Here is a 23,971-nt window from a genome sequence, read left to right as displayed (position 1 = left end):
GCAGAGACACATATAACCTCTCCTGTGGCGTATGTAAGAAATGTAGGTCCATGCCTGAACTAGAGGTGTCATCTGTTACGAGTCTGTGATAAAATGCTTTCATCTGCTTCAAAGATGAATTTGGTTTTGCTGTGGGTTCGGGAGCAAAAACTGATTCTACAGGGTAAAGGACTGTAAATGTATTTTCATGTGTCCTGCAGCATTGTTTTCCCCCACCCCTTTATCTTGCATATGGCTTTGGGTCTCTCTGGGATTTGAAGTGATGCATCAGTTTGAGATGTTCTTACTTTTTTCTTTACACATACATACATATTTATTCTATGAAAGGTCTTAAATTTAGGAGCTTGGAACTACAGATTTTGGGCAGACAGCTATTTTCCTTTCTGATCTGTTCCAGATTGGCAAATTATTAGATACCAGTATGGATTCAGGGTAGAGAATTTGAATAAGTCCCTTTATATTATGGAAAAATAAAATCTTATACATATACCATTCTAATCAGAGAAAAATTCTGATTAATTGTAAAACTGTCATTGCTTGGAATAATAGGAAATTATCAACCTTACACTTTTAAAGGTTAGGAAGACTATTCAGCACCAGCACCTATCAGTTTGAAACTGGACTGAGTTTGAAATTGCAATTTATGTATGTGGTGAGAATGCCCACATGATGGCAAAAGGCTCACGAGTACTGCTAGGACCAGTTTATGCATTTATGTTTTCTGTCGTGCTCCAGACCTTTGGAGGAAAGCAGCTTTAAGCTGAATTGCATCTCTCTTAAGGCAGGAAATACAGTTAAGATAAAACATGATGCACAGCTTGTAGAAAACAATTTTATTTTATCATGGAAACATTTAGCAGAGTTGATATGCTGTACTGATGGGAGCTGTAGAAAATCTGAGAATTGACAGCATAGAGTTTATTGTGTTAATTAGAAAGTGGTGCAGCCTTAGTGAGAAAATATATTTTAAGTTCAGCATTTTCTGTGGGTTTTTTATCATGCCTTACAGTGCTTTTCAGGTACTTTGGATGCCTAATTGTATATGGAAGCCTGGGCTATCTGAAAATCAAGCATTTTTCCTAATAATGCATTTCAAAATACTTATGATGTGCTGAATGGGACTACCTCAATTGATCTTTAAAAACAGATAACTAACAAACTGATCTGCATCTGCTGATGTTTATGCTCATTCTATTTTATCCTTGTGTAGTGGAGTGGTTTTAGCAATACCAACATTCTTGCACAGAAACTACACACCCTCTGCTTCACCGTTGTTACTGTGCTGTACTTGCTGCTACAGTATTTTATATTAGATAACTTTTTTTTTTTAAATCACAATAGAAGTGACCTTTTGTTTTTTCATTACCTCATGTGGGTGACCGGAGGGTATTCTCAGACTGTAAAGGCAGTAAAGCTCACCAACAGATTTTTCTAACAAAATCCTTGTGCACAGCTGCGTAACATAAATCATTCCTTCCAATTTCTGAATGTTAAATGTTTGTTGTATGAAAGTTACTGCTGTTCTTGTCTGACTTTAACAAGGTTTGGGGATTTTTGTTTGGCACAAATATTGTTGCTTTTCAGTTTTATAATCATGCTGCCCTTAGTCTTAACAATTGTACGGCTTGAGTGCGAGCAAGTATAGGTTAGACTGCCAAGATATTTGTATTTTCATAACAGTCAGCTCATATTTTACAAATACAGTGTGTGTTTTCCTTTACTTAGATTATTTATTTGTAAATCCAACTGGTGCATATATTGCCAAAAAAAAAAAGACTACAGCAAAAGAAAATTCAGCTAGTAGGGTAAGAAGTGTCTTCTGGGACTAAACCCATTATTTTTACTTAGAAGTTTTGCCCTTTTTCCATGTGACATTGCAGCACTAAGGGATCACGTTACAATGCTTCTGGAATGAATCGACTGCCACTGCCTTAATTAAAGGTATCAAAGTAGGAATGAATAACCACGGCTGCATCTGTTGCTGCTGATTTTCTTTTACTGCCGTAGTACCATGCGGGCTGCTGAAGGTCTCCGAGCAGTTGTGAGGTGCTCTGGCCCATCACTGGGGCGCGGTGGCACATCTGCAGGGCCATCCGAAGATTAAAAGCCATCATATTCTGGGGGACAGCAGTTTGACTAAGTGCTGCCCTGATAATAAAGTCATAATGAATTGTATTTATAAAACCCACTACCACTGAGGTAGTCTGTAAGGACTGCACCCTCTTCATACGTAGCACTAAAATACAGGGTGAAAAATTGAGCAAGATGGCTCAAAAGGGCAGAGAGTGTGCTGGGTAGCTCTGAGTAGGATCTAGGCAACTCTGTGCCAATTAAACTGGAAAATATCTCATTCTACTAGGCTCTAATTTAGGTATAATTTAACATGACTGTAGGTGGGAAAGATGGACTAAAGCAAGTATCTGAAGAATGCAGATTGCTTATCCTAAGGGGAAGCAAAACAAAATCCTTTCCCAGCTTCAGTCTCAGTTTTGGAGGCCTTAAGGACTCTCAAACAGAGATGCTACTCAGGCCAAAATTCAAGCAACAGGTTCCCAGATTTCTTGATCTTTACATAACCTCATAATAAAAACTAGAAATTAGGGCTTTGTTGGAAGCAGCAGGTAGTTCCAGTGAGCAGACAATTGCGAACAGAGCTCAGAAAGGAGTGCTGAAGAGAGGGAAGAGACTTCAAACAGCAAAGCTGCCTGCCCGCCTGTATGGTTGTCTCAGCTTGCAACCCTGTGGTGTCATGAGTACTGAGCAGCTCCCACCAGCTCCAAGGCAGATAATTACAGCATCTTGCGGAAAGCTGTGGTACCTTGTAGCATCAGAACTGAAGCTGGTCAGCGTGGTAGAACAGTGGATCAGAGATGAAGTTTGCAACAGAGCCCTGAGCTCAAAATGTCAGATCAGTTGTCAGCAAGTCATAAGCAAGACAGAATACATTGGGATTATTTTTTAATTTTATTTGAGAATTAAAATCTGAGATTAGGAATATGCTAGTGTTTTCAATACATACTGACTGCTTCCAAGTAGATCTTGTATGCAGTATGAAAAAAAACTCTTCTGTTTTGCAAAGTATTTTATAGTACTCTGATTTTACTTTAGGAGTTGTTAATTGCTATCCAGAAGAGAAAAAAGCTAATGGCAGGAATAAGTTGGATGAAAACTGATTAATCAGAGCATAAATTAAGATTAAAAAAAATATTTCTGGTGCAATTTAAAAGGAAACTTATTTTACTACGTATGTAGTAAAATAATATGCATTCCTCTTCCCCCCCTACTATTTTGGTTTCTGATCTGCATGTTTGCCATTTTGCAAATGTACTTTTACAGTTTATATTCTAGCTGGCTAAAGAAAATACCTTTTAATATTTTCAGTTTAAGTAAAGAGGGGGCACTTTAAATAGGTTGTTCTATACTCTGGTATTAAGAAATAATTTCAGAAGCTGGGTGCAATATTTATCTTAATAAATCTGCAAGTGCTTCTGCAGTGTTATTTCTGTGTTAAAATGTTCTCAACACAGTATTAAGATTTGTTGCTTTGCTTTCAGATACTGATGAATACAGACCACCTGTTTGGAAATCTTACTGTAAGTATCTCAACAGATTTTTAAACTTTTTTTTTCCGAGTCAGAGCTGAAGAAGTTTCAGTTGGGTGTTTTACAAGGCTCATTTTGCTTTTCATTAGAATGTGAATTTAAGAAGCATCAAGAGGTTCGTGACTACTTAGAGACAGATGCAGTTTTTTATCTTCAGGGGCAAGTGAATGGAGATTATTCAGAGGAGTAGATTCTCTGCACCTTACTAACAAAAGTGGTTGCAGTCCTGTGTGGCTCTGGCTTATATTGGTTTGGCTGCCTAGACTGGGGCTTGCATAAACTCTGTTAAAAGCAGATTTTGGAAGCAGAATGTTTGTGTGTTTAACACATTTAACAGTTTAGGGATGTCAGACTTATATTTGCGTTTTCTTTTGTATATATTCCCAATGCTTGGTGTCTTCAGGCTGGCTAAAGGGATTTGCTCAAGCAACAATTCACATGATGAAAATGTTGCTTTTTAAAAGCTGTGAGGATTTAGCACCTGAGAAAATCTAGTTAGTTCAAAAAGAGGGAGATTCTTTTCAGTCAGAGATTTTGGGTTGGTCTTAAAGGCTTGGTGAAAACTGTGATTAGAAAGAGTAGATTTTTTTTTTTTTTTTTTGGTCAGCTAAAATATATATATTGGCGTTAAATGAGCATTAGAAAAACAGCTTTTCTGTCACCTAGACCAGTCTTCTGTTAATGGCTCACAGAGGTCAGTTGTTTCTGTTCTGTCCATGCATTTGCCAATCTGACGTATTCAAAAATCAGAGTTAGGCCTTAAAATTCATAAATCAGACTTGTTTGGGTTTGGTTTCCAATTTTTGAGTTGTTAAAGTTATCATGAGTTACATAGCCAAGATCTTCTATGCAATATGAGCATTAGATTACTTCTGTAAATGAGAATGTGTCTCGTAAGACATTTCAAAGAGCTTAGACTGTAAGTAAATAGCCAGATATTGTGAAATTTGTAGTAAAAATTACAGGAGTTGGCAAAACTGCATAAGCCTTAACAGTCTAGGAATGTCAAGGTCTATTAAAATACAGTTATGTTAACTGAAGAAAATAGAAAGGCAACAAGTCTACAAGTCTTCAGTGTTTTATTTAGATGGAAGACTTTGGATGGTTTTTAATAATTGCCAATATATGCAGTCGCTATTGGGTAATTGAGACGGCTGGGACCACGGTCTGTGAATCTTGTGGCAAAGCCTGTCTGTACCTTTTGAATCATCATTTACTATGCCAGTCTGCCACTTAACATTAAAGAAGTTGCACACAGAATGATTTGGGCAAGCTTTTTTTTTTCTTGCAGTGGAGGGCTAAAAGATAAAACCTGAGACACTTCACTCCTTGGTATAGAACATCATTAATCATGATTGCAATGCTTGTTACCAAGATCTGTGTATTTTGGTCCCAGTTATAAGCATTAACAGTGAATCACAGCTCTGTACCTTCTGTGAACTCGGTGAACACTGCCTCATTCTTTGGTTTATTCCATCCTGTGATCTGTAAAGGGGGTCCAGCCTCTGCAATACCAAAGCTTCATTGGCAGCTTGCCAGGAGCTGAAGGCTTGGGTGCATGCAAACTTCTGTGCACCCACTCTCCTACACGGTCGTAGGAGGGGTACATAGGGAAGGGTTCACCATGGCTCAGAATTACATGCAGAGTCATGGGGTTTGATTATATTTCTGTCTCCTGATGGATGAAGAGAAATGTCTTGTTTGACTTCCCTGACAATAATTACAGCAAAGAAACTGGTGTTCAACAGTTAGAATTGCATACATTAGTTAAAGGAGGAGGCATAGGCATCTTGTTTTGTAATTTAACTAGTCTACCTCCTGTACTTCTGACTGGGAAAGGAGAAATGCACTGCCTTTGGAGAAGAGGAATTTCCTTCCAGGAAATCTTTTCAGCCTGGCTTGAAATAAGTTGGGAAACAAATCTCAGTTTTTACCCAATTCCTGCAGAGCATGCTGATTGTAAGTCTCCACTCCTCTTCTGTGAAAATCAGAGAAATCCATATTCACTTTATGATTTTTTTTTTTTTTTTTTCGTCTTTGAACTTGACTCTACAGTTAGCAGAAATAGACATGGGCAAGGGCCCATGCCATCAAATACAACTTTGACAATGGAAGCTAGGGAATCTGTGTGCTGGGCAAATAAATGGTCATGTTGTGCCTGAAATGAAAATTGCTGGTTTATATACTAGTGTGCTGTTTTTCAACGCTTGCAAAAATTATTTTTGTAATACCAGTACAGAATGGTAAGGATTGATTTTTAGTAATGCTAGGAAAAAAACATTAGGTTTTTTGTTTGCAACAAAGGGAGTGATTTTTTTCCAGTTTATCTTGTGATTGCCATATCATCAAGCATCTTGCCATTTTCCCCGTTCTTATGTAATTTAGCACATAAATACATCATTTGTCAGTGGAAAAGACTCGTGATCAAATGAGAAGTGTAATGAAGTCAAATCTTATTGGGTAAATCAATGTGTGGTCTTATTACCTGAAGAAGGTGACAGCACATGTTATTAGACTTGGGTGTTAGTACTAATGGTTGAAAAATAATACAATTTAGAAAGATTACAATTCCAAGTGTCAATTTTATCAGTTCCAGAGTACTGTTCAAATACTAACTTAGTGTTGCCAGCCTCATTTTGAGGGTAACTTGCCAAACCAAACACTTTTTGGGAGGGAAGATACTGGTAAGTGTATGTCATAATTCAGGCCTTAACTGTTTTGCCCTGCTACTAAACTCCTGACGTCTTTATATCTGCAAATGCAAATGCCATTTTTTCCTTTGTTCAGAAAGGTCACCACTGAGCAGTGACGAAACCAGTGGGTTTGATTCTGCAAAGTTCTGAATGATTCTTGTAAAGTCTTGGCATATTTCAGGTGACTGAATATGTGCCCAACATAGTAGGATGGGGCTCCATCTGCTTACTGAAGAAAGTCTGGCAGCAGCTGATTTGACATATAATGGAATTTAATTTGTGTTTATTATGATTCCTTTTCTGATCTGCTTGATGGAAACTTACCTGGTCTTACCCAATGACTCCCTAGTACTTGACTGATTAATTGTAAAGATAATCAATAACCCCAAGTTAGCTAGCAACATACTTTTACTGACCATTTGTAAGTAATTTTTGAAACCTTGATATATATATATCTTTGCATTAAATTTTGCAGAGTCTTCTTTTTTTTTAACAGCAAGATTTAATGTTAAAATGCCTAATTTATACAATGATTCTGTATTAATCAGAATTTTTCTACCTTCTCTCAGTGTATCAGTTGCAACAGGAAGCTCCTCATCCTAGAAGGATAACCTGCACTCGTGAGGTGTGTATTATAAACATTCCATTTTATGAGGTCCAGTAATTGCAACTCTCTACTTAATGGTGTCCAACCCAAACAGTGGTTCCTTGAGAGACCTGATGCTGTGATTAGAGTAAGTAGCCTGGGGGGCACTGGTACCTGGAAATCCATTTGCTCTAAAAATTGAATTGAGAAGCATTTTGAGTGTAATATGTGGATGTTTCCTCAGTTTCTTCAGTTAGATGCTTTGAGAGCTTCAGTTGTGAATGTTTTAATTCTTGCAGAATTGGAACTTTCATTTTTCTGGATACCTTTTCTAATACCTCCCCACTCCCCCCAGTAGAAATGTCAGGACCGCGAAAGTACTGGCACAGTTAAGAAAATCTTACAGCAGATGCAAAACAATTACAATTGTTATGTTATGTTGACTGCACAATGCATACGTACCCTGTAGTCAGGGAGAAACTGTAAACTGATAAAGGGGTCCAGCATATTCAATAAGTTCTGTTGGCTTTATATCCTGTGGTAGTTTGACTGTAGATAAGTGCTTTTGGGTCTTTTTGCCCTAGGTGATAAGAAGTCACAAGCAAAGTATTTCATGGTATTTCTTAGAATACTACTAGCCTATCCAGTCAGATAAGCAGAGATATAAATGTGTATACAGTCTCTGAAAATGTCTTCTGCCTCTGGAGTGATGGGAATTCTTCAGCTATTGATCAGATCCAGATTGCTTTCTTTTTGGAATCAAACAAATCTTGCCAGCCAAATAGAAAACTGTCTGTGTAAAGCTTCTTCAAATAAGAATCACACTGACCACTATAATTTTTCTGATCCTCGTTATCACTGAATTTTAATACTGTGAATTATAAAATTTTATTAGCTATTATATAGGTGGAAAATCAAAAGGTTGGACTGTTTTAGGGAGGAAAATTTGCTCTGGATGAGTGGTGTCCTGCATGAACTAATCATCCAAGCTCTTTGGAGGGTATCTGAGCTTACTGCATCCCTACATAGAGAGGTCCTTCTCATCTAATTATGTAAACAGGCAGTCTATTAGAGTCAATGGGGGACTGGCAAAAGTACCACAAGCAATCAAAACACTCCGCTAAATTCTGTCATCAGTGAAGAAAGAAATGCAACACATTAGTGTCTATAATGTCGTATTCCTATGAATTTATTTCAAAACGAGATTACAACATTTAACAAACTTTAAATAAGTGTAAAACTTTCCCTGTGCCAGAGTGAACAAAAAAAGAAGAGAGACATTCTGTGTTTTAAAATAGTTTATTGAACTCTGCTGAGTAAACCTGTGTCTGCACCATGAACACTTGCAGAAACTGAGAAATGAAAGCTGCAGGTTTTAGAAACTAGTGAGAATTGAACTAAATAGTTATAAAAGAATCAGTCAGTTGCAAGTATTTAGCTGCAGAACAGAGCATACTAAATACACATTTTCTCATTAAATAATCCATTTATTTAAAAAACTCTGAAGATTATTTTTACCCAATAAAGGTTAAATTGAAATAGTGTATTGTCAGTGTCCATTTTCCTACTTCTGCATTAATTTGTTGTAATGCAGATAACTGTTTTTCATTATAAGTATTGAACAATTTATGCAACTGAGCTGGATTTGAAGTGAAAATGTATTCAGTGAGCAGTAACACGTTTAACCTTTTTCTCTGGTCTCAGCCTCTCCTGCTAGTCTTGAGCTTTGTGATCTGCTCTTTCTCAGCTGGGTTTCTATTAGCAGCCATGCGTGAGTCAGTGGGGAGCAGAATCTTTTCCTAAGTGGTTGAATTATTCAGCTGTATAAACAAATTCATAAATATTAGGAAGAGAATTTTGGTCCAGAGAACATCAAAGAGGTCAGTGGGAGGGAACAACATGTAATTTGGTAAGGTATTAGCACGTAAATTGCTCCTCTTGCCTTATTGTATTCCACTTGTTGACATAAGCAAGAGTCATGATTAGGGGGAAAAAGCACTTGTTAAAAAATAATTGAAAACCACACTGTAAAAAAACCAGCCTTTTATTTAAGGTGCAAAGGCACGTGTTGTGCAAGTGCTGATACTGAGAAGTGTATTCATTAGAATGACCTACTTAACATGAAATGCTTCTCAAATACAGAGGATTTGAGTTTCTGCTCTGTTACACCAGTTTTGTATCAGAGCAACACACAGATCAGTGGAGTTACACTGATGTAAAAAGAACATTGCATTCATTTGGGATTTTTTATTGTGAAAGTGCAGCAGAGCCAAGGCTTTTAACACTGCATTAGGTTAATTTGTAAAGTTCGTGATTCCATAACATTCTAAGGATATTTGACTTCTGCATGAGGCTTACATCCAAACTGTAATGTTGTTTGTCCAATTAACACTGTATTAACTCCATGGAATTTGTATTTGCTTTGTATATTATCTTTTATATACACATGTGTGCACGTGCAGGCATATTTAGGGCATGTTTGCCTGATATATGAAGGCACTCCATGATAAATTTTAAATAACTAGGTAGGAAAAAATATCAAACTGACAAATGATGGAGATAATTAAAATCACTGGCCTTTTCTGTCCTATTACGAGGTTTCATCCTAATTCAGTGCTAGTAGTTAACAAGCCTGTTAAACAGCATCTCCATGTAGTCTTGTAAAAATGGCCTCTCTGAGTAGTCAAGAAACATAGCATAGATGGACATATATAATGCCCATCCCTGTTAGAGGTGTTCTCAAAAATGTCTTTATCTGTATGATATTCAGCCAATAAAACTCATTGAATTGGGGTTCCAGTTGCACTGAGTCTTATACAAGCATACAGTATTACATATCAGCATTATACTGAAGTTTTTGTGACTTGGTAAAACTGATCAGTAGAGACTCCATGTTAACAGAAGTGGTTATTTTCCTCTTTAGCTCTTCATCCATCAAGAGGAACTGCAAACCCAGCTACAATTGCCTGAAAGTCCAGCGGAGCTTTTCTCTGATGCTTTGCTTCCATCATCAACCAGTTCACATTTTCAAATGTTTGCACACAGAGTATAATATTATAATTTGCCTTAGGATTTGCAAGTACTCTGAAGATGCTCTGTCGCATTACTAATCCATTTCTGAAATGGTATTCTTTTGCCTATATAAATTTTCTAGTTCTATGATGTAAATCCACTGTATTCGCTGAGATAAATATCAAATCTTAATAGACAGGCAACAAAATCTTATTCATGACAGGATTCTTTTTTTTTTTTTTTTTTTTTTTTTTTTTAACAACTGCCTGAGACTACTGTCTTGCCTTGAGGGTTTTAGCTAGGAATTGTTGCAAGTTTCTATAATGACAACAATAAAATGTTTTCACTTCTTCTCCATTCATGGTATCTTCCTATTGAAGAAATAGCCTACATTTAACAAAAAATATGTAAGGCTTTTTTTTTCTTTTTTTAAAGTATCCAAGCCCTTTGAAAACAGTTATCACACCAGTTTGCTGTTATGTAGGAAAATGAAATATTTTAGAACATTAAAAATCTTTCCAGTGATGGAAAGATTTTTCGAAAGTGATGAACCATCACAATCCCTTTTTATTTGCTGGGAATGTGGAAGAGTTGTTATTAGACGTACACCAGGATGCATTTTTTTGTTGTTTTGGACATCTGAAATCCTTATTTATGCTCCACTGAGATAACTGGAAAGAAGTGCTAATTTTAATAAACTTTTTTTTCTGAAAAGATGGAAAAAAGAAACTGAACTGGCAGTTTACTGTATTTTGTGTTTTATTATAGGTGGATTGTTTTAAACTCTTGTAGTTTGGGTTGTATGATTATTGAATTTTACTCTCCAAAGAGTTTCCTCCTTTAAATTTAGCAAGGAGACATAATCTGGTGGTTTAGATTCTTGAGCTGATTTCTGTGAGGTCTGCAGTTCCTCACTTGTCTATAAACCTGGACAATTGCAGATGAGTTACTTCATCTGAAATACTTCGCAGGAAAATGGTGTTCTGACTCCTTTGCATGTTGTGTGCATTTACACTGTATGGTCTCTAAAGCACGGTCGGGCTTGTGTTACACAGAATAACACGTGCATAGCTGTTGTTGAGGTCTTCTAGGTGACACTAGGGATCACACAGTTTAGTGAAGTCAAAAAGTGCAAGTTTCCCCTTTTTGATAGTTTGTACAAGCAGTACTTAATGCCATCAGTTTTTATTAGCAGAGCTCCAAGGACGATGAGGTCCAAGTGGCTCATTCTTTCTCACTCTATTTTAAGCCATTCAGAGGTGCAATGTTTCCTGAAGGTCTACCTTTGGTTTCCCTGTGTTCCACCCACAAGGAAAATCCTGGGATAGCAGATGATTTTTGTCTGTACTTTCACGTTATGTGCCTTTCTGTTTTCAATACTGTATTACAGACGGTATGCTTACTGGATTCATTTACTTGTTATGAAACATTACAATTTCTGTTGCTTCTTCTAGGTAGAGAACAGACCCAAATATTATGGAAGAGAGTAAGTAACATACATCTCTGAAAGTGGTTTATCCGGACATGTTGCTTGATAATAGTTACAGAAAAGGTTGCAAGCATTTGCTCTGGGCTCTTTGTTTCTTCTGTGTGTTTTACAGCAGTGTGTCTTGCTCACCATCAGATTATAATTGCAGTGCTGTCGCTTTTGTCTGCCTAAAATTACAGCTGCGTTTTCTGATGGACATGGATACTGTTGAGTACTACGTTAAGTGAGAAAAACATATGTTCCTGTACTTTCAAAGGGCTGTCCCTTTCTACCCCCACCTGCAGTTGGTTTCTGCAAAAGATGTTTGTGTGCAGGAAAAAAAATATTTGGATCGCAAATGCAATATAAGTGTGTCTTCTATTTCAGACTGCTAATGCAAGATGGTTAGATCTAGTGTAGGGAAACAAAGCTGTTTATTTTGGTAAAAAATGTGTAGTATTGCTGGGTTATTACAACTCTAATTACTGAGATTATGCGCAATCCTCAAGATTTTAGCAAATTGTAATAATATCCTCAAATGCTGCAAAATGTTGGATTGCATGCTGCTGGCACAAAACATGTGAAGCCAGGAGGAGAAAATGTATTTATTTCTACATATTAAATTGATAGATGCAGATTTTAAAAGCAGTATAGTTGTTTCATAGATATTGTCTCATAGTAGCCTTTCTAAACCATTTAAAGTGACTTCAAATGCAGGCAGGAGGGGAGATTAATTTAAGCTGTAGATTCCTGCAAATCAGTCATTTTTATGTTTGTTCCTTTTTTAATTACCACCGTGGTTGGTGGTTTTTAAAAGAAGAGGAAGAGGTGATGTAAAAGTGAAAAGGCATGTGTTTCAAGAAGTCTTTGTTCTTTAGGTTCCATGGGATGATCTCAAGGGAGGAAGCTGACCAATTATTAAGTGTTGCAGAGGGAAGCTATCTCATTCGTGAAAGCCAAAGGCAACCTGGAACCTACACTTTGGCATTAAGGTTGGTAATTAATATTTCATTTTTAACTTTATAAAATATTCAAAAGATAGTACTGCGTTGTTGACCTTAGCACTTAAACTTCCATGTGATTGTTTTAATTTTTTTAAAGAATCATGGTCAGCATTTAATGAACTGGTACTTTTTTATCCTAGTTACAGATTTGGTATCTTTACCCTTCCTAACCTTTTCTGAAGTGCTAACATTCCTTATTGTTTGCATCACCAAGATAATAGCAATTGTGTTTTTTCTGGTGGCGCTTCATTTTGCTCTTCTCCTGCTATGTTACAGATGTAGACCCCATGTAGACACTGGGAGAGCAAGCAGTCAAGAAATAAAAGGCATCTTATGAGTTCATGTGACTAGCCTACTGTGTGGGCTACTTGCTAGCTCGCTGTTGCTGAAGAACAATTAATTCTCTCTAGTCCCTCTGTGGGATGGGCAATAAATGAGGAGGGTTTTTTGTCTGAACACCTGTTAGCTAACAGTGTTTGCAGATCTCTCCCCTCACTCTGCAAAATTCTGGCAAGTGAATCAGATATAAATAAAAAACTGAAATAAAAACAGAAATAAAAAAATAACAAATGGTTCTAAGTTTTAAATAATTTAATTACTTTTAAGGCAATGGAGGTTATTTTGACCTGGCTGTATATCTAAGTACTCAGATGGGAGATGGTGATTATTAGCAATGTTTTAAATCCAAGTGGGACAGAAAAACATTGAAGGAGAAGATGCAGTTACTGAAATACACAGGTAAAATAAGATTACAATTAAAATAAGAATATCAAGAAATAATAGGTTGTGAGGAATTGATTTTCTTTCTCAAGGGAAAAAAAAAAAGGTATGTTTTACTGTTTACTTGTTTCTATAGTAATAAGATTCCAAACAGAAACATTATTGACATTTACCCTGGTTTGCATTAACAGTATAAATTAATTGGTGTTGCTTATTAGGGTCTAATACTCTATTTCATCTACTTCTGCTATTGCAATATTAATTTAAAGTTAAAAAGAAAACAGCTGTCTTACACCTAGCTTGAAGGCAAAGAACTCCTGCCCACTGCTTCTGATGGTGCAGAGGCACAGGGCCTATGGGATGTGAACAATAAAGCTGCTGAGCATCTTGCAGGATGTATTGGTATAGCTTGTTTTACAAATGCTCCTCCGGTCCAGCAAGTCAAAAGATGGGTCTGTTCTAGGTTTGATGGTATCCCTTTCAAATAGGAAAACCTCATTTGAAAGCAACGAAATCTATTTCTATACCCAATAGAAATGAGAATGGATACCTGCGGGTGATCAATTTGGGAAACAGTTTCAAATGATAGCAAAGCTGGTATCATTGATTTATTTTGTGAAAATTCAGCATTTGGCAAAACACCTCAGAATCTGAAACTGCAGCATGTTGCAGCCATTTCATTATGTTTAAGCACTAGCTGGATGGCTTGCATATTAAGTACAGTGGTCTAGGTGGCTGCTTGCCATCCCACAGCAAGTAATGCTCTGTTGTCTTGCTGTTGGCCTTTAAAGTATACGAATGAGAGTCTTTGCTCTCATACCTTACGTGAAAGTTCTGTGTGAACTGCAGCACTGCATCTTCCAAACATGAGAACGTTACTACTTGGATTTCTTTTTCTTTCTACTAGAAGTGTAGCAGGAGTTTGTGTTTCTACTGACTGTGGGCAGAGCTTTGCTCAGTTACCATTTTTCCTCTCCCTGGAATTATATATGGCCAATATTCCCACTGAGTGTGACAGACATTGTAGCATCTCTTAAAGACTAGGTAATTTCTGGGGTCTCTCTGTTCATCTTGACTGTGAGAAGTTTGCTGTGATTGCCGTGATGAGTTATATGTAGTTTTACCTGTAATTTATATTATTTTTGAGACCATTATTTGTGTCTGTGTCACTATACTGCCAGACGGCAAAGGTAGCGCTCTCTGCAGCTTAGATAATCCCAGTAGGAATTTCAGAATGCCATCTCCATGGCCAGAAACAAAGCTTGTCAGTAGAGTGGTATGTATGGGCAAAACCTTTCCAAGTTTGATGGAAGACTGATTGGCTTCAGGGTCTCCAATTTCACTCTTTCTACTTATGTGAATTAATTTGATCTTTTCATACAAGGCTTAAATGCCACTCTGTCATTCAAGCAGTCTTGTTAATTTTAAGATCACTCCTGTATGATTTTTGCTTTTCCGTCTTTGCCTTTGGTTTATCCGTTAGAAGGTGTGGGAGGAAAGGACACTTGCTCAGCTGTTAGCTTTGTACAAGGAAACAGACACAGAACAGGTTTCACAGCATTTTGCGAAGTTAACCCAGCAATACTGAAGAGGTGCTCTAATCCTGCAATAAATAACATGATGACACAACATAAAACGGGATATCCATGTTTTCTGATTGTTTTTCAGGCATGCTTTGGAAAATGAATGGAAATTTTTGAGTAAAATTTAGATGCTTGAGGGTACCCCTTAGCTCTTGACATAAATGTTTGATTCCCTCTGTATTTCTGTGTATCTACTCAATCTGTCTCTCACTGTGTGTGTTTGTTGCCCGAGCTGTCTGTCTTTGACAGTCTGTCAGTTGTGATTAGGACAAATTGGACTACGTATGAAATGTAATTGCATCATGAAATCCCAATTCATTGAGACCTCACAGTCTTGTGGAGACATTGGGTAGGATCAGCTGCTGTTGAGGCTGAGACAGGGTTGTTTCCTGGCTTGTAGTTACCGGTTCTTCTGCTGGGGGGCAGGCAATGCAGTAATACAGACAGCTCAGCACACCCAGCGCTGGTAGATGATGTCTTCCTGCGTTTGTGTCAGTGTGCCTGGGAATCCTGAAAAACCCAGTGCATCCAGTCGTGAAGAGCAGTGTAGTGAAACAGGATCATCACCCTTTCTGTGGCAAGGTATGATGTCTCTGTAATGAAATGTTTCCAGTCTTTATTGCTGCAGTGGAGAAAACAAGCTTTTTATTCTGAGGACCCAAACCAGCAAACTCCTCAAATCGTCATGGAACAATCTGAGTACTACATTTGATTCCACCAGTTAGTGTAGCTAATGCCTAAAATCTCAGTGGTATCTTCATACCAGGCATTGGTGAAGTCGTTTTGAATTTAGATCCAATTGTGGTTTTGTTTTATTTAATATTTTGATTTGGTGTTACAAAATTAAGTGAAGGCACTGCATCCTCTGTGTCCTCAGAATTCAAAAAGGAAGATACCCAGTGTTTGTTGTTTGATTTGCTTATTTTATATTACAATTTATTTAATCAACTTCAACATCAGGCATCTGTTGTGTTGGTAGTTTCTAACATAGTTAAATTGGAAGTTAGAAAAAATGCTAAAAAACCCCTTGCCTACAGAGCAAGCAAGGTGAGAAATAAAGATAGAACTTGGAATCCTTACTATGACTGCCCAAACATTGTGTTTGTCAGTACATCATCCTGTGTGCCCCGAATCTGACAGAGATTAATGAACCCTAGCTCAACTTTGTAAAGTGAGTATTTATCTTCTGCTGGATTTCTTAAAGATGATCTCCTCACAGAGGGCTATATTACAGGGACAAAACAATCACATTGTCTCTTGTTCTGACTGTGTCCTCGTTGCTCTTTCCCTTCTAGACTGTACTTACAGTGGGCATCTTCCAGAGATGCTCAGATTGTCTTTGCTGTGCACTGAAGATTTCCACTTATTAAACAACTTAATTTTCTAGAAGAATAAACTGTTAACAACACAAATCCTGGGTAGGCAGACAGAATTCACAATTATAAAAACATATTTTTGTGAAATCTGGAACAGATTGGACAATCATACTAAGCTACAGCCTTTAGCTGGATCGAAAATGCACAGAATGCAAATGCAGTTGGTGCATGAAGGTTCTTTTATGGACCGTTCTACTCCTAACACAACTCTTCTGCATCTCACTTCATTTTAAGTTACTGTAAGGGATGCCTTTAAGTCATCATAAAATGAGCAGATCTGGGTAATTTTTTGCAAAGAGTTTCTCCCCAGTATGTATCTCTGTTACTGTATTATCAAGTTCTCTGACTATGAACATGCTGCGTCAGATCAGAGGACCAGTTCATAGTCCAGTATCCACTCTTTGATAGCTATTAATAATAGACATTGAAAGAAAAGTGTAAGAATGAGATGAACATGTAGTAGAAGTTCTCTGGTGTGCTCTCTGAGCCTCTGAAAATTTGCTGTTCAGAGACTTCTGAGCAGAATTGTTATTGTTGCTTTTTTTTCAGGCGTTTGATGGAGAGATTTTTTTTTTTTTTTTTTCTAGTGGCTTTCTGAGCACATTTTTAAACCCTCATAGGCTTTGCTGTCTGCAACTGTAGCATGAGTTCTGTGCCTTAAGTAGGTTTTACAGGAAGCATAATCTCGTTTTAGAAGATTCCATCTCACAATTTTATTTGATGCTCCCTAGTTTTTGTATTATGAGAAACAGTGAACAATTGATATCCATTTACCTTTTCCATACCACTCATGTCCCCCTTATTGTTCTCTTTACAGGTTGATGAGTCCAAATCATTCAGGTTTTATAGTGAAGCTGCTCCATTCCCCTCATCTTTGTCATCTTTCTCTGCCTTTCTCTTACTCTGTGATGATCTTTTGGAGATGAGGGGACCAGGACTACACATCCTGTTCAGGATGACGTGGGCCATGGAGTTTTCTTTCTTTATTCTCTAGATGTTTCTAAATGAATTTTTGACCACTGTGGAGCATGAGGCTCTGATGCTTTTACAGAACTAGCTTTAGTAAATCTAAAGATCTTGTTCCTGAGCTGCAATAGCTACAGGCATAGCCTAGCACAGATTAAATCTAGGACAGGAGAAATAATAGCTTTTGCAGGCTTAACCAAGGCAGTCAGGTATTCTTGGTGCAGTGCTGTGGAGTAGTTAACTGAGTTCAAAATGAAGATTTTTGAGTATTTCTTCTTTACTAAGATAGAAAAAGTGATTCTCACCCAGCAAAACTTTTCAGTTATTAAGGTTGCCGGTGAGTTATACATAAGAAGATGCATTTTTATCATCTCTGATGAGCTATTTTTGTCTACTTTTGTCCATTATTGTGCAATTAATTTGCATAATGCCTTTTTTTAAGATAGACTACATTTTAAATCTAAATTGGAAACAAGAAGTTTTGTTTTCAGAAAACAAATTTCTCACAATTTTAAACAGAGGTAGAAGTATATTCTTAAGCAAAAAGAAAATTATAATTTAAATGTTGCTTTAAGTGTGTGAATTTGGCTAAATATTCAGAGCTGTCCTTCAAATAAAATTGATGTTCAGAGTCTAAGAAGGCCTGTGAAATTGTATCAGTTCAAACACTGGATAAAAGAAAATGAAGCATAAACACAAATGAGAGCAGCAAATCAGAACCCAGCTATATTTAATGCCTGTACTTAATCATGGATATGGTTTCTCATAGCTTATTAAAAAAAAAAAAAAAGAGCAGAGCAGAATTCACCCATGTTTACTAATTAATCAGAGAATGCCACTGAAATTTTTTTTGCAACCCTGAGGTTTAAAAAAAATTACTAACAAGAGAAAATTACTGTAGGTATGTATGTGTGTCTATACATATCAGCAAGTCTCTGTGACAATAAAAACACATAAAATACATTGTAATGTTAATTAGATGTTCCAAACAGATGAAAAGAACTGAAAATTCCTAATTAACTCCTGGAGGTATTAGATTGGCTTTTAAATTTGGCAAAAGAGTAGTACAGTGCTTAATGCTAGGACCTACAGCAAATGACAGTAACAATAAGATACGGCTCATAATGTAGCCTTTTGTGTTTGAGAGCTTGTTTAATAATTAGGATGAGGATAAAGAGGAAATGGGTAGAGATTGTACTAGTGGTAGGCGTTGGAGTGTGATGGTACTGCATGTTCTTTTGAGCAGATATCTGCTGTAGCACGTTTAGTTGGTTACCATGGTTTCCCTTCCTGCAAATTCTATTGTTGTGATACTGAGAATGAATCGAAATAACATTCTGCAGCATGATTTTAAAAAAAAAAAAAAAGGTAATAAGCTGTGATTATGAGTCATGTTTTCTTTATGTTTGGGGGTTAGGGCACATTCAAGATTATGTCACATCAGAAGAGAATACTTGAGGTGAAATAAAAGTCAAAAATTTGCAATCCTTAGTTTAGTCAACCAACTGCATGTATTATGCAAGAAACTGATAACATATGTTATCTCTCCCTAAATTATGAAATTGCATTAAGAAACTAGCCACTGATATTTTAAAAGGAGACATAATTGGCAGGCTATTAGAGCATTACATTGCAAGTGAACCTTTTTAATTCCAGAGGACAATTGCTTTTGGTAGCTGAATGCTGTTCATTTTCAGTGGGCTCTTTTGGGACATGCATTTAGTGCTCTTCCAGAACATGCATTGATTGCCCTGGGATTGCTTACGCATGTAAAATTTAACATCTGCAAAAGACTTCTTGAATTCAGAGGTTAAAACTGTACATCTACATTCTGCTGGAAAGACTCATTGTACAGGCTGGGACGTGGGAGAGGAATTGGGGAAAGAATAGTTTGAAACAACTTTCTGTGTGATAATAGCTGAATTATGGGTTTGGTTTTTTTTTAATTATGACTGTAGCAAAATTTGGTCATACTTCATCCTGAATCCACAGCTGATCTGTAAGGAGACAGAGGGAGCCCAGCAAAACAGTAGCTGACTACATCTTTTCACTTTACCATGGTAACAGTATCGTGACATCATATTAGTTGGTAGGAAAAAAAATCAAAGACTATTTTAAAGACTAAACGTTGCATATGTTTCTATCTGTGTGGTTTTTACCTGATTTGCAACTCTACCAGGCACTGATCAGCAGTAGCAAGGGTGAGTTCAGTTCCTAGAAACCTTTCTAAAATATTTACACAATATTCCGTGGTTGCCAGCTAGGAAACCTGGGAAACTAGATATACATATGTGTATACAGACACACACGCCCCCCACCTTTAAAGCTTAGCTGAGTTAAATAGAATTGCCCTGAAATGTGATCAGACATACCTGTAGGGTAAATATGTTTCAGCCTGACCCATTTTGATCAGTTTTCTGTATTCTGCATAAGATAGCAAGAGTGCTCCTTCCTCTGTGGCTGGCTGAAGCTCTTGGGGAGGGACCCTTCCTTCTCCCGCAGGCTTAGCCTGTCACAATTCCGTAGGCACACAATTCAGTTGAGTTTCAAAAACTGGCCACTCTGGTATCTGCAGCTTATTTTAGATGAAAGAAACAGTTCATGCTTAAAGCTAGTTTAAAAGGCTAATACAACAGGGTATGCCAACTAATATGCTGGGCTTTTTTTTTTTCCCTTGTGGAGAGCCAGATATTTTATGAAGGCTTAAATTCTGCTGAAACTAAAGCTGTCGTTCTGTTGGCTGGGTGCATCACACGAGCTAGTGCTAGTCCTAGGGGAAGGTGTGCTGATAAATTTTGGAGCTTGCTTTTCTGCTGTAAAGTAAAACTGGACCTCTATTTAAATGGTCTTCCATCTATAAGAAGTTTATTTTCTTGTATAAAATTTCATACTAAATAATATACTCCGTCAAGAACGTGGAAGGTTCAGCTACCAGTAAACAGCATAGGTGTCCTGCATGTCATTTGCCTTATGTAAGTGCGCATGGGCACTTCTGAGGTGGCTTTGCTTAAGTATTTAGAATGATAATAAATAACAACTAACCTTAATGAGTAATTAACTGGCTACCTAGGTCCTCCCACAGACTAGAATGCTTTTTTCCTTATGGTTCACGTCTTCTTGCTGTGTTCCTGTTCTCCTTCCCTCCTCTTCCCATCTGTTGTTGTTGTCAGCTCTGTTTTCTTTTGGCTAGAGTGTCTAATTTAGCTTTGGCAATTCAGTTTGCTGCAGTCTTTCTCCTCGTGTAAGTTCAGCACTTCTCAGAGGAATATTGTCTGCTTTGGTAGTGGTGTGAACTTTTTGGTAATTTGTCCAAGAGCTGTCTGTGCTTGGTGCATGTAACTCATTTTACGCCGTGTCCTTCACCTCTGACTACAGCTCCTGCTGCACCACAAACATCTACGGTAATCTGGGGCACAGCAGAGCCATCGGGCTTGTGGTGAGGCACTGTGGTGGAGCTCAGGAGATCTAGGCTCACTTCTTGGCTTTGCATATGACTTGGCTCGAGGCTTTCAAGTTTTGCACGTCTCATTTCTCTGTTAGAGAGGATGTTTTCTTTCCCATATTGTCTCACATGTCTGTTCAGTACAGAAGTCTAGGATCTCTTAAAAATGGCCCAGACAAACTGCAAGTTGCACTCCCGTCTCTCAGACTGCCTCCAGTCCCAGCTCCTGAGCAGGAATCTGTGTTGTACTCTGCTGTTTTTATGGTGTATGTCTGCATGGCTTGAAGCTTCTAGGCATTGTTGGAGTTGAAGTAGTAAAAAGTCAAATTATAATGCAATCACTTGATAATTAAATTGTGTGTACGTGTATATAGCATAAATTGTGCTCTCCTCTCCCCTGTTCCCTCCTCTGTCAAAAGGATGTGTATCTTTTCTGCAGGTTCTACTGAAATGCCCTTTTGCTCTGTTGCTTTTAGAAAATACTAGTTAGAAATGTGTCTTCAAGCTAGTTCTTTTGGCTGGCCTCTTCTTTTATATGCTTTTGAAACAAATATATATAAATTTTTGTGTTTGGAGAAACAACTTTTTTCCTGTATTTCATCAATAAGCAAAAAAGTCTTTCAGCTGTGGATACTGTGGATGCTTTATAAATATGAATAACCTCATATTGTTGTTTAATCTTATAATTATTTTCATCAAAACATCTATGAATTATTCAAACACTAAAACAACTGACAGCAATAAATATTATCTGGCCCAGTTTTTCTCTTCTTTCTCCCTCTTTTATACTTGATGTAGCTCAGCTGAGTTAAGTATAGTTCCTCCTGATTTGATAGGTGTAAGGAAGAGAATCAAGCTTTTTTTTTTTTCTTTTATAACTCGAGATGAGTAAATGAACTCTTAAGTTCTAGTGGTAAATTGACATATGCCCCACCTACCGCTGCACTTGTATGAGGGAAGAAATTGTATTATAGAAAAACAGAATATAGTAATCGAGAAGCTATTGATCTTTGTTGATGAACTGTTAGTAGCCCTCAAAATTCTAACAGGGCATATTGTGTATGTGGGAACCGTTTCATTTTGTATTATTGTGCTTGTTGATTGTTAAGGAATGCAGTTTTGAGGAAAAACCATTTTAGAGAGCAGAATGAGTGTATTGAAGAACCTCACTTTCTGTGAAAAAGTGGTGAGTGATTACTAGAAGATCAGAGGTAGGATACATTGAGAAAACAACTTAAGTAGCAAATTGTGTAATAGCTTTAAGAGTTAAGTAAACCTGCGATGTAAGGTTGGGATTAACAGTGGCTTAAGGCAAATGAGATTTGACAAAATCTCTCTGGAACAGGAAGCTTACTGTAGTTATTTTCTTTTTTAAAATATAAACTTTGAGACCTTGAACAACAACCTGTAGAGTGTCCATTAAAAAATAAAAGCTGAACAGGACTAATAACAAAAACAATGTTTCTGCTCTCCAAAACCCCTTTTTGCACTTGCAAAGCTATTTTGTCACAGGAACATTTCTTTGAGTTTTCACTTGATGCCTTCCACTCAGGTTTCCTTGATACACTGAATTGAAATATGTATACTGTCTTAGATAACATAAAAGCAAATTGCCTTTGCTGTGAGAAAACCTGTAGAAGCAAAAAAAAAGAAATATGACAGTCATGAGTAACTTACAGCAGCTTTTCCTACAAGGGTGTACGTGAAACACAAATGAACATGTTTGAGCATTATGCTATGGCCGTCCTCTCTCCGTAGTATGCACGATTGCAGTGGAAGTTCCATTACAGATCTAATGTTCTACTTCTAAATTTGCCAGGAAAACAATGTCATATGTGACTTAAAATGAAAATGTTATACATAGGCAGAGCAAAATTTGCACGCACATTTTGAAGGTTGCTGAACAGACACTGGTGCGGGTTGATACCTTAGCTTAGAAAAATTAAAGTACAGTTCTGCTTTAAAGTAATATGAAAGCTCACAGTAGCATGAAGTCACACGGTAAAATTAGGTCTTGGAGAATATTGCTTCAAAATTTTTGCTAAAGAAACATTACTATTTGCTTAATATGAAACTGTGAAAGTTACTAACTTTCCTGCTAATAACATTTCCAGAAGGTGTTTATTCCAGGCATGTTGACGTAGGTTTCCAAATACTGGTTTCATTTAAAGAGACGATAACAGGATTTTACTACTTTCACATGTATATGTAGACTTCAAATGTGTCTTCATCACTAACCACAGTCAGTCCTTTCCAAGGAAGCATGGAGGTTTCATCAGGTAGAAAAAGCAGTAAAACATTGTCCAAAACATTGGTATTGATTCTGATTCAATCATCAAGTCAATTCCAGGGACTTATATCAAGTTTAAATGGAATAGAGCACACAAGGACAGTACTAGGAAGAGGCAATACATCTGTACAAGAACTTATTTTCAGAACCAAACATATTATTTTCAAATGATCCATCACAGATCACGAACATTAAGAGTGATCTTACTCACTATTATTAGCATACATGGTCCTTGACCAGCTGACGTTTCTTCAGAGTTTGAGATGGTGAAAACTAGCTGTTAAAAGTAAAATAAGGCGTTGAGACAAAATAAGACTTTTCATATTATTTTGTTAGATTTATTTGTGAAACACACCATCACAAGTACCGAGGGCTGATAACACTTCCAGTCTTCATTGTTTTCAGCAGCTGTTTCCTACTGCCGATGCCCTAGAGCAGTTGTCTGTCTCTCCCTGACAGCGCTCATGATTCACAGGAAAGTGCCATTGCTCTCGTCGTCACTGCCCACTGCTTGCAGTGTGCTGTTTGCAGAATATTGTTTCCCTTTTGGACAAGGAAGTCTGGGCAGCGATGCAGGTAAATAGTCTTCAGTCTCAATTGAGAGAGACTGCTGGGAGAATGTTGTCAATGACACAGCACCAGCTCTGAATTTTTTTACTTGATCCCGATTAGACAGAGTTGAAGGTTGTGTCTGCATTGCTGTGGGGTAGACAGGTTCCAGCTCTGGGATTTGCTTTCTGTTTGGAAGGATGCCACACCTTCCATGCTAAACTAATCATACATTCAGCCAGTGCATGGGTCTGATCAGGTTTTAGGGATAACTTTATGCCTAATTAACGTTCATCAAGCAACAGTCAGTCAGGCAGCCAATGCTCCCCTTCCAAATGGCACAGGAAAACTCTCTGTAGTGACTGCACTCTGCCACCTTTCTCAGGCAATGAGGACTTTGTGTATTCACTTGTATAAAATGCACCTTTACTTTCAATCCCTAATGCATTTGATTTCGTTTAGGCATATTGTGTTCTTGTAAACTACTGCTAAGGTTTTGGAGATTACACTGTTTGTCCCAGGCATTCTGGGAAGATGGCAAGTTCCACAGTTTCCTGGCCATCCTCAGAAATGTTGTTGCCGATAAATAATAACCCCTCCTCCCAAATGTGCTGCTCTGAGGAGTTGGAGACCTTCAGGGATAACTGTGTAGAAGAGGTTTCAGTTGCATGCAGGACTTG

General features: G+C 37.4%; 1 protein-coding gene across 1 annotated transcript in view; it reads left to right on the top strand.

The window, feature by feature from the left end:
- CHN1 (chimerin 1) overlaps positions 1–23,971 on the top strand; it is a 98,923-nt gene that overhangs the window by 18,349 nt on the left and 56,603 nt on the right. The window contains exons 2-5 of the mRNA XM_086751418.1: positions 3,555–3,593; positions 6,865–6,920; positions 11,348–11,379; positions 12,240–12,353. Coding sequence (XP_086607544.1) covers positions 3,555–3,593; positions 6,865–6,920; positions 11,348–11,379; positions 12,240–12,353 — 241 coding nt within the window. The remainder of the gene's footprint in view (positions 1–3,554; positions 3,594–6,864; positions 6,921–11,347; positions 11,380–12,239; positions 12,354–23,971) is intronic.

Source organism: Chlamydotis macqueenii, chromosome 6, assembly GCF_036417535.1.
Source record: "Chlamydotis macqueenii isolate bChlMac1 chromosome 6, bChlMac1.mat, whole genome shotgun sequence".
In the NCBI taxonomy this organism is placed as follows: domain Eukaryota; kingdom Metazoa; phylum Chordata; class Aves; order Otidiformes; family Otididae; genus Chlamydotis; species Chlamydotis macqueenii.
Note: the sequence above shows the minus strand (reverse complement) of the source record. Positions and strands in the feature narration are given on the sequence as shown.